Here is a 10,915-nt window from a genome sequence, read left to right as displayed (position 1 = left end):
ACTTTACATAATTGTATTAGTTTTGCCAAATATCAAAATGAATCCGCCACAGGTATACATGTGTTCCCCATCCTGAACCCTCCTCCCTCCTCCCTCCCCATACCATCCCTCTGGGTCGTCCCAGTGCACTAGCCCCAAGCATCCAGTGTTGTGCATCGAACCTGGACTGGCATCTCATTTCATACATGATATTTTACATGTTTCAATGCCATTCTCCCAAATCTTCCCACCCTCTCCCTCTCCCATAGAGTCCATAAGACTGTTCTATACATCAGTGTCTCTTTTGCTGTCGTCCCTTGGACTGCAAGGAGATCCAGCCAGTCCATCCTAAAGGAGATCAGTCCTGGGTGTTTATTGGAAGGACTGATGTTGAAGCTGAAACTCCAGTACTTTGGCCACCTGATGCGAAGAGCTGACTCATTTGAAAAGACCCTGATGCTGGGAAAGATTGAGGGCAGGAGGAGAAGAGGACGACAGAGGATGAGATGGTTGGATGGCATCACCGACTCGATGGACATGGGTTTGGGTAGACTCTGGGCAATTGGTGATGGACAGGGAGGCCTGGCCTGCTGGGGTTCATGGGGTCACAAAGAGTCGGACACGACTGAGCGACTGAACTGAACTGGGAAAGATTGAAGGTAGGAGGAGAAGGGAACGACAGAGAATTAGATGATTGGATGGCATCCCCCATGGATGATTGCTGCTGTCCATGGGGTCGCAGAGTCGCACACGATTGAGTTAACTGAATGAACAGTTAAAAGGCTAATAGAGGGTTGAAAGGGAAATACTAAACAATTCAGTCAACAAAAAGAAGGCCGGAGAGACAGGAATGTATAATATCATGTATGAAACAAGTCGCCAGTCCAGGTTCGATGCAGGATACTGGATGCTTGGGGCTGGTGCACTGGGACGACCCAGAGGGAGGGTATGGGGAGGGAGGAGGGAGGAGGGTTCAGGATGGGGCGCACGGGTATACCTGTGGCGGATTCATTTCGATGTTTGGCAAAACTAATACAATATTGTAAAGTTTAAAAATAAAATAAAATTAAAAAAAAAAAAAAAAGAAAAACGGAGTACACACGGAGAACAGACCCATACTATCAACAACAGGTAGGTCAAAAACTTCGCAGTCAGGTAAAACTAATCTATGGTGATACAACAGAAATCATAACCGTGATTTTACATGACGGATTGGGATCACCTGGGAAAACACAGGCACGAACTTTCTGGAGTGATGGAGATATATAACTTGATTGAGGTGGTGCCTTACCTGGGAGTGTACATTTATCAAAATTAATAGACTGTACACATAAAATTTGTGCATTTCACGGTATGTAAATTTTACATCCATTTTTTTAAAGCCTCATATCAAACTCTCTTGCGGGGCTTCTTGTTGCAAACTTTGATCAACAGAGGGCGCTCCGAGCTCACCAAACAGGCTTCGGAGCCCCAGCTACTTTGGGATGCGAATCAGACCACCTCTGGTCTCCTCCGTCTCCAAGGTGAATCTCCCAGCTCCCCAGTACTCTCCCTCGACACCTCACCTTCCCCACCAGCGGCTCACGGGCTAGTCCGTTTCACCTGGCCACGTGCTGCTTTTCGGCAGATGAGCAGTGCGTAGCTAATGGCGATGCTATTTCCCGCAGCACCTGCGCGGAATACAGATATGGACGGAAGCAGGCAGTTGCCCGGAGGTGTACCTGCCCCATAAGGACCTCTTTTGATATGACCACTTTTAAATGGAAGTAGGAACGTAATGGAAACTTCCACACTGTTTTCGACATCTACATTTTTACCTTTTTACCTCGCTGTGGTGGCTGTGAAACATTCCCACGCAAGGGCTGCGGCGGGAAGGGCGGGGGGCGGGGAGGGTGGTGGATGGCAGCGCGAGGGATGCACGAAGGAATTTCCCCCCGAGGAAAGCAGGTGTGGGGGGCGTTGCCACTTCCAGAGGGTTCCAGCACCCTAGGATATTGTCTTCCTGCCCTCTCCGTATCTCAGGGAAACTAGAGACTGGAAAGCCCCAGGCGTCCTTTGCACCCTCGCCTGCCCCCAGGCCGGGTACCCCCCGGGCGCGGAGATGCCATTACACCTCACGTGATACCCGCACGGGGCCGGTCCTTCAAGAGGCGTCTCGCCGGGTGTTAATTAAAGGTCACAACAAAACAGACCTGCGGGCTCACTAGAAGATTTGTCCTCTCGGGAGATGAAAAATGACACCCTGGAGCAGCTACGTGTGGAGCCCAGCAAATGCCGGCTTCCTGGGCTCTGGGCTCTGCGCCGGGGGCCGGAGGGGAACTGGAGAGGGCGATGACTGGGTGCTCCCGGGACCCGGTGGACCCTGCCTGCTGGAAAAGCCGGGATCGGGTGCCGAAAGGACCCCCGACCGAGACGAGGCCAAGGCCAGCTCGCACACACCCCTTTCCAGGCCCGCGCCGTCCCTCAGTTTCCCTGCCGGGTGGCTGCCCGCTTGCTCCCCGGGCTCCTGCGTCCCAGCCCTGGGCGGCGGGGCACAGCGCACACTGGGTCGCGGGCAGGCTGGGGCGAAGGCCCTGTTCTCCCGCTGCGCTTGGGAGGGTGGCCCCCCGGCCGGCCCGGCTTAGGAGGGCAATTCCAGAAAAGGTTTGCAGGGCAGGTCTAGGAGAACAAAGGGCGGGGGGAGGACTCGGCATATTTGTGGACTTGTTTGTGACTCAATCCCTCTTACACGGCGTTTCAAAGGCAGAACTGCAAGCCTTGCCAGGAAGAGAAAGAACTTGGGGGCGGGGAAGCTCGGGCGCATTTCTGTCCGGCTGCACTCGCTCGGCTCTGCCCCCAGCTCCAGTCTCGCGCAGTGCTGTTTCATTAGAGCCCTGGACCCGGGCCACTCACCAGCAACTTCCCCGCACCGCGCGAGATTTACGACCCCATCCCCCGGCTCTCGGCCTCGGAATGTCAGGCAGGAGAGCCGCAACATAAAATGGATCCCGGCAGGCGCGGCGGCGGCGGCAGCCAGGCGGCGGGCTCCCTGGCGGGGCCGCGGTTCGCAAGGATCCGCGCTGCGCCTGGGCGCACACGCGCGCCCTGACCGCGGACGCCGGCCGGGCCACACCGCCGCCCCTCTCTGCCCTCGCGCAACTGTCAGGCAAAGCGGGACGGCGGATATTGGCTCCCCCACACGCCGAGGCTCCTCCCCGATCTGGATCTTTATATTTTGGGAGAATTTCTTTGAACTCAGTTACCAAGCTCCGCGAAAGGAGACAAGTTCCCACAGCCGGTTCGCTGGCAGTAGGCGAGGCGGGGGTCTCGCCCACCTCCTCGGCAGCTGCCGTGTGTCCCGATTGTACTCGTCTTTTCCCTCGTGGAGGAAAACGGACTCACTAGACTAAGGAAAATGCCAATTATCTGGATGTGACCGTGAAAAGAGAACGTGTGACTGGAGGAGGCAGAAGAGGAGGAAAAGCCTTATTTGAAGAGAAGAATAAACCAAGCACTCCAACCCTTCTGCAAATTAGTGCTGTTACTTCTGGGGTCCATCTGCTTTTATCCCCCCAACCCCTCCATTAAGAAACCTTGACTTGAGGGCCAAGAGAGAGCCCCCTACCACTGGGCATCCTTCTGGGTTGGAAGACCTTTTGGATGTAGCGTTGGTGGAACATTTAGACACTCTCCTCTGGAAAAGCCACCATGAATTCGATAGCTGGGAATAAAGAGAGGCTTGCAGTCTCCACCAGGGGCAAGAAATACGGGGTAAGTTGTGACGGGTCTAATGCGGAGATGTGTTACCAGACTCTTTCCCGACCGGGGTCTCCCTTTCTGGGTAACGTGCGGCCAGGGCAGGGCGGCTCCGAGCTCTCCTCCGGCTGCAGCGGCGCCTCGGCCAGGCCAGCCAGGCGTGCGCGCGCGGAGGCGGGTCTGCCCGTGAGGACGCCCGCACACTCGCCTTGCCCTCGGAATTTTTGCGGCCCTCTCGTCCCTCCTCTTCCCCGCATCCCTAACTTTTGCAGTATTCCTGACTTCCAAGCAGAGTTAAGTCGAATGGGAGGGTTTCCCACGAAATCTCCGCAGCTCTTAGGGATCGTTTCCCTGGAAAAAGGAAAACCTTTTATTTACCTTCAGTATCCAGAGGGCTGTACTCCGAATTAATACAAATCCAAAAATCACAGTCCCCACCCCCCCCACCCCCCCCCACCCCCGCCACACAGTCTTCCAGAATCTTAAACGTGGGCTCCTTCTGGGATGGGTGCTGGGTTCAACAGCGCGGGGAGCTGAATCGGTGTGTTCCTCTGCAGAAACCATTGAAATTCCCTGAGCGAGCGAGTCCCTATCCTCCAAATCGGAGGAGTACGCCGGCGCCCGGGAACCGGCGCAGGGTCACCTGGACGACAAGAATTCACTTAAAGACAATTAACCAGACAGATGGAGGCAGATTTGGCCGCAGGGCCCGGAGCGGTCCCGATCGCGCCCCTGTTGGCGCTGGGCCGGGGCCTTTGGTGGCACGCAGATCCCCGGGCAGGCGGGAGGGTGGCCCTGGGCCGGGGCGCGGGAGCCCGGCGGCCCCTGACACCCGCGTGTCTCCCCTGCAGGTGAATGAAGTCTGCTCGCCCACCAAGCCCGCGGCGCCCTTCTCCCCTGAGAGCTGGTACCGGAAAGCATACGAAGAGTCCCGCGCCGGGAGCCGGCCCACCCCCGAGGGCGCGGGCTCGGCGCTCGGCTCGTCGGGGACCCCGTCCCCGGGCTCAGGTACTTCGTCCCCGAGCTCCTTCACGGGTTCCCCGGGCCCCGCCTCCCCAGGCATTGGCACCAGCTCGCCGGGCTCCCTTGGCGGCTCGCCAGGCTTCGGCACGGGCTCCCCGGGCTCGGGCAGCGGCGGCGGCTCCTCCCCCGGATCAGACCGCGGCGTCTGGTGCGAGAATTGCAACGCCCGCCTGGTGGAGCTGAAGAGGCAGGCTCTGAAGCTGCTCCTCCCGGGGCCCTTCCCGGGCAAGGTGAGCGCCGCCGGGGACGGGACGGGGCTGGCGGGCCACAGCTGCGCCCGTCTCGCCGCGGCCGGGGGTGGGGGGACCTGCAGCGCCACGCGATGCTCAGTTGCAGACGGGTCGTTGGCTCCGCCCGGGCAGCTCTGGGCCGCGGGGCGGGGGGGGGGAGATCCCCGCGTCTCCGCCGCGAGACCTTCCTCCGGCGCATTGCTTGGATGGTGCGTGCGCAGTTCCAGGCCTCGCTGTCCACCTGGGTTGCCCAGGTTATCCTTCCTGCCTCCCTCCACTTCCCAGAGTGCCCTTTCTCTGCCCCCTGCACCCGCCCAGCTATCCGGATGGACCCGCGCAGTGCTACCTTTCCCCGAGACGCTCGTCCCCCGCGTGTCCACAGACCTTAGCCGCGTGTTAGGCCGGGGACGTGCTGACACCAGCTGCGGGGATTCGGCGCCCAGCCGCCTGCCTCCTTACCACCCCTCCTCCCCCAATACCCACCTCCCCCTGCTCCCCAGCCCTCCGCAGGGGCACTCATTAGATTTTTCTCCCCACCCCAATCCGTGCTCCTTTACAAAAGTGTCGGTGGGAGCGGTAAAAGCAGGCTGATATTTAGGAATTGGCATTTCCCATTGCCTATTTGTGGTCCTTCCTTTCCAGGGTTACCGGAAAGCCAGCATTCCCCCAAACCTCTGTGTGTCTGTCAGAGGAAGACTAAGGGGTGAGGAGCTTCTCTGAGCGCGGCTCACCCCTGTCTGCTCGAGCACTGAGCACATTGGCTCCTCCATGGCAACCTTGCCAGCGTTGTGTGTGTCCAGAGCCCCCAGAGTGTAACACAATGCAATTGTATTTGCACTGTTGGGCCTAAGTACTATCAAATGAAAATATTTACTCTTTCACTTCAAAGAGTTTTTATCAGCCGTTAGAGAGAAATATCAAGAAAACAGCGTGAATTGCTGTAGAGAATTCTGACACTGTTCAGTGGTATTTTCTGATTTATAGTTCTGTGACTTTTGAAGTCAAGTGTTGTGATTCTGAGTCGTGGAGTTTAGGAATAAATGCATCTGCTGGCCATTTCTGCTTTATCCAAACACACACATTGATGTTTTCATATGCAAGGGTTAAATTAAACAAATACCCACAGAAGTTGTAAAATTTTAAACGTGGAAAATTTCCACCAAGAGAATTGGTTTTATGAATCCCGAATTTATCTCTAGAATAATTAACTTGTAGATTGTTGTCAGTATGCCATTTTTGTAGTTTGATAATAAATCTGTCAGGACACCCCCAGGAATAAATCTCAGGGACTCTAAAAGCTTATTTCACTCTTGTAAGCCCTATCCTCTGATTTAACACCAGCTCTTCACTAACTGATTTATTTACTCTTGTGATCGTTGATCAGTATTCTTTGATTTTTTTACTGCATTCAAGGAACTCTGTTAGGCACAGCAATAAAATAACAGGTACCTGCAGTCCTTGTCCACATGGAGCTTGTATTCTAACAGAGGATAGAGATATTGACCACAAAATGCACAGCTCATAATTTATTTCCATTTGTGGTGAGTACAACAGAGGACGAGTGTGGGGAGCTATAAGATTGTATAACCAGACTAGACCAGCTGGTAAATTATTAAGAACTTTGGTTCTTAAAGATATATAGTATCTGATTTTTGGCAATCCTAGTAAGTTGCAGTCTACCAGTTTATTCTAGAACATTCTTGCAGACCTGTTCTTAGAGTAGCTTGTGTTGTTGCATGCTCCTTGTGTGCAAAGGTAAATTACAATATACTCTTTTCATAAAAGTGGTGGGAGGAAAGGAATTCTATAGGAAGAAGAAACAAATGTTGAAACTTAAATGCATCCATCAAGTTTTGTGGAGTCATGTGACAAAGTAGATTTTTGGTTTTGTTAAAGCAGCCTGGAAAAATCATTCTCGGTGCAATAAGAGGCAGCTTGGTATTTGTGCCAGTTTTATTTACATGATGAAATAAAACTGATGCTGGGAAACTGATGACATTGTCAGTGAGGGCTACAGAAGAAACGCTGGATCTGGGGAACCTCAATGCTCTACACCAACTTACTTCTTGATCCAGGTGCATCAAGAAGAGCGCTGTCAGTCTTGGGGACAGTCACATGGGGTCACTTTAAGGGCACACATGAATTTGCCTGGAGTTTTAGATGTGATATGGCACAGTCAAATATGACATTTAGTGCAAAGGAGAGCACACGACTCCGCCAGAAGCAAGTGTTACTCAGATGACCTCACTGTTAGTAAAGAGGTACGGGGCCAGGATTTTAAATACAAATCCTCTGGCTGTCTCTGGGAATAGTCATTTTAGGTTTTTTTTTTTTCCTTTTTAAAATATTGGTACCCTCAGACTAGGTAATATTTCCATTACACCTTTGAAATTTGCAGTATTTTAGCCAAACAAATATTGTGTTCTCTCAAGCACCATGGATGGAGGCCCAAGTAACTCTGACACAAGACCTTTCTTCTTCCCAGAGCCAGATTTATGAGCGAACTGTGGACCTTCATCGCCCTCCGGCACAGAAGGAGTTAATTTTCATAAGAACAAGAGATGTCATTGTGACTCCAACATGTAGTTTGCCCTGAAGAGTAAGGGTCTGAAAGATAAAGGCATGTTTTTGAGGGGTAATTAGCAAACATCATGTAATTCACTTAAGATTTTTAGCTGTACATGGGGACTCTTTTCTTACATAGAGTACTACATTCTATGAGGGGGTATGAAGTCTCCTAGGTAAGTGTTTTAAAGGTAAAGGCAGAATAGCACGTCCAGGAACCTTATTATTTTAGAGTTGGCTTTGGTTCTTTCTCTACCACTGATTTATTTTGTGACACTGAGTAAATCAGTTTTCCTCTGTATTTTTAACTTTACTGTTTTTTCCTTAGTGTAAAGGAAAAAAATGATTCAGACTCTAGGTGACCTTTCAAATGATTAGAATGTCAAAAAATGATTTTCGATAAGGTTTGAAAAGTGCTTACATTCTTCAGAGAAAGAGACAGGAAGGTTTATGATTATCAATTAGACAAGATTCTGTGGGATTTATGTTTTGCCGAATTTAGGGCTCTTCTTACAAAATATCCACTTTCAATATCTGCCTCCGTCAGTACATTTCCCAAATATCATACTGCCATCTACATTGTCACGCTGTGCCCATTGGCAGAGAGCAAGCGCTGTTGAAGTCCTCCAGTTTTGTCTCTGAAACAGTTGGTTAAGAAGGGGAGGTAAAGTGCTGGTGAGCTCATGCAGGGGTGTCAGGCTGGTCCCAGGAGTTAGACACTGGCTCTGGTGGCCTGAAGTGTGGACACCCTGTTCTGAGCACACTCAATACTGGACATGTGACCACTGGAGAATGAGGCTTCTTGGCAGAAGACAATAGGACTTGGAGGTTTCTAGCTTAGGTAACTGGGGGTGGGGTGGGTAGTGTTAACTGAGGCAGGAAATGGGAGGAGAGACAGATTTGAAAGGAACTCAAAAGAAAAATCCTACAGATAGAGGAGCCTGGCAGGTTAAAGCCCAAAGAGTCCGCAAAGAGTCCACAAAAGACTGAGCATGCATGCAATACAATACAATTCATTGAGTACCTGCTGTGTGGCATACTCTTTACAAACAGTGTCTCACTGGAATAACTGTAGGCATCAAGTATTATCATCTGGATGCTGTAAATGAGCCAATTGATTTCCAAAGAAGTTGAATTATTTTCCCAACCTTTCTCAGCTTAGTCATTGCTGCACTGAGATTTGATGGAATATGAAGCCTGTGGTCTTTTTTGTATGCCACTGAGTCTTGCCTTTACAGAGTAGCAGGAAGTCTGGAAGCAACATTAGAACTTCCTTCTTTCTTCAGAAGCTGTGCTGCTGCTGCTGCTGCTAAGTCGCTTCAGTCATGTCCGACTCTGTGGGACCCCATAGATGGCAGCCCACCAGGCTCCCCCATCCCAGGGATTCTCCAGGCAAGAACACTGGAGTGGGTTGCCATTTCCTTCTCCAATGCCTGAAAGTGAAAACTGAAAGTGAAGTCACTCAGTTGTGTCCAACTCTTATCGACCCCATGGACTGCAGCCTACCAGGCTCCTCCGTCCATGGGATTTTCCAGGCAAGAGTACTGGAATGGGGTGCTCTAAACAGTATTAAAATATTAATATGAAGGACCTAAGAGTATATCCTGGATTTGGAGGGCATTGAAGAAGCTGGAAATCAAATTCATGACCTCAAGGACTTGCAATACAAATTAGAATACAAAACACAAACAATCAAGCAGCATACCCTGAAGGCAGTTATGAAAGGGTCCTTCATCAATAAACTCTTGACATCTTCTTTGCAGAAGAAAGACTCTAGTGGATTTGGTTTTCCATGCACTGAGTTTGTGGTTTCTTCGAAGAGAGAAAAGAGTAGAGGGAGATTTAAGAATGAAACAGACCTGGGAATGTAGAAGGGGCAACTGTGAGCTTCAATTTAGTTCAGTCGCTCAGTCGTGTCTGACTCTTTGCTACCCCATGAATTGCAGCATGCCAGGCCTCCCTGTCCATCACCAACTCCCGGAGTTCACTCAAATTCATGTCCATCCAGTCGGTGATGCCATCCAGCCATCTCATCCTCTGTCGTCCCCTTCTCCTCCTGCCCCCAATCCCTCCCAGCATCAGAGTCTTTTCCAATGAGTCAACTCTTCGCATGAGGTGCCCAAAGTACTGGAGTTTCAGCTTTAGTATCATTCCTTCCAAAGAACACCCAGGGCTGATCTCCTTTAGAATGGACTGGTTGGATCTCCTTGCAGTCCAAGGGACTCTCAAGAGTCTTCTCCAACACCACAGTTCAAAAGCATCAATTCTTTGGCACTCAGCTTTCTTTATAGTCCAACTCTCACATCCATACATGACCACTGGAAAAACCAGAGCCTTGACTAGATGGACCTTTGTTGGTAAAGTAATATCTCTACTTTTGAATATGCTATCTAGGTTGGTCATAACTTTTCTTCCAAGGAGTAAGTATCTTTTAATTTCATGGCTGTAATCACCATCTGCAGTGATTTTGGAGCCCAGAAAAATAAAGTCTGACACTGTTTCCCCATCTATTTCCCATGAAGTGATGAGATCAGATGCCATGATCTTCGTTTGCTGAACGTTGAGCTTTAAGCCAACTTTTTCACTCTCCTCTTTCACTTTCATCAAGAGGCTTTTGAGTTCCTCTTCACTTTCTGCCATAAGGGTGGTGTCATCTGCATATCTGAGGTTATTGATATTTCTCCCAGCAATCTTGATTCCAGCTTGTGCTTCTTCCAGCCTAGCATTTCTCATGATGTACTCTGCATATAAGTTAAATAAGCAGGGTGACAATATACAGTCTTGACATACTCCTTTTCCTGTTTGGAACCAGTCTGTTGTTCCATGGCCAGTTCTAACTGTTGCTTCCTGACCTGCATACAGGTTTCTCAAGAGGCAGGTCAGGTGGTGTGGTATTCCCATCTCTTTCAGAATTTTCCACAGTTTATTGTGATCCACATAGTCAAAGGCTTTGGCATAGTCAATAAAGCAGAAATAGATGTTTTTCTGGAACTCTCTTCCTTTTTTGATGATCCAGCTCATGTTGGCAATTTGATCTCTGGTTCCTCTGCCTTTTCTAAAACCAGCTTGAACATCTGGAAGTTCATGGTTCACGTATTGCTGAAGCCTGGCTTGGAGAATTTTGAGCATTACTTTACTAGCGTGTGAGATGAGTGCAATTGTGTGGTAGTTTGAGCCTTCTTTGGCATTGCCTTTCTTTGGGATTGGAATGAAAACTGACCTTTTCCAGTCCTGTGGCCACTGCTGAGTTTTCCAAATGTGCTGGCATATTGAGTGCAGCAGTTGCACAGCATCATCTTCCAGGATTTGAAATAGCTCCACTGGAATTCCATTACCTCCACTAGCTTTGTTCGTAGTGATGCTTTCTAGGGTCCATTTGACTT

At 50.5% G+C, this 10,915-nt stretch overlaps 1 protein-coding gene across 1 annotated transcript in view; it reads left to right on the top strand.

Moving 5' to 3' along the window:
- Positions 1–2,727: 2,727 nt before the first annotated feature.
- The window catches only part of KIF26B (kinesin family member 26B), a 517,976-nt gene continuing 509,788 nt past the window's right edge, over positions 2,728–10,915 (top strand). Inside the window, exons 1-2 of the mRNA XM_070768089.1 lie at positions 2,728–3,729; positions 4,566–4,967. Of these exons, the coding sequence (XP_070624190.1) occupies positions 3,667–3,729; positions 4,566–4,967 (465 nt within the window). The 5' untranslated portion in view covers positions 2,728–3,666. The remainder of the gene's footprint in view (positions 3,730–4,565; positions 4,968–10,915) is intronic.

This window comes from Bos indicus, chromosome 16 (genome assembly GCF_029378745.1).
Source record: "Bos indicus isolate NIAB-ARS_2022 breed Sahiwal x Tharparkar chromosome 16, NIAB-ARS_B.indTharparkar_mat_pri_1.0, whole genome shotgun sequence".
Lineage (NCBI taxonomy): Eukaryota > Metazoa > Chordata > Mammalia > Artiodactyla > Bovidae > Bos > Bos indicus.
Note: the sequence above shows the minus strand (reverse complement) of the source record. Positions and strands in the feature narration are given on the sequence as shown.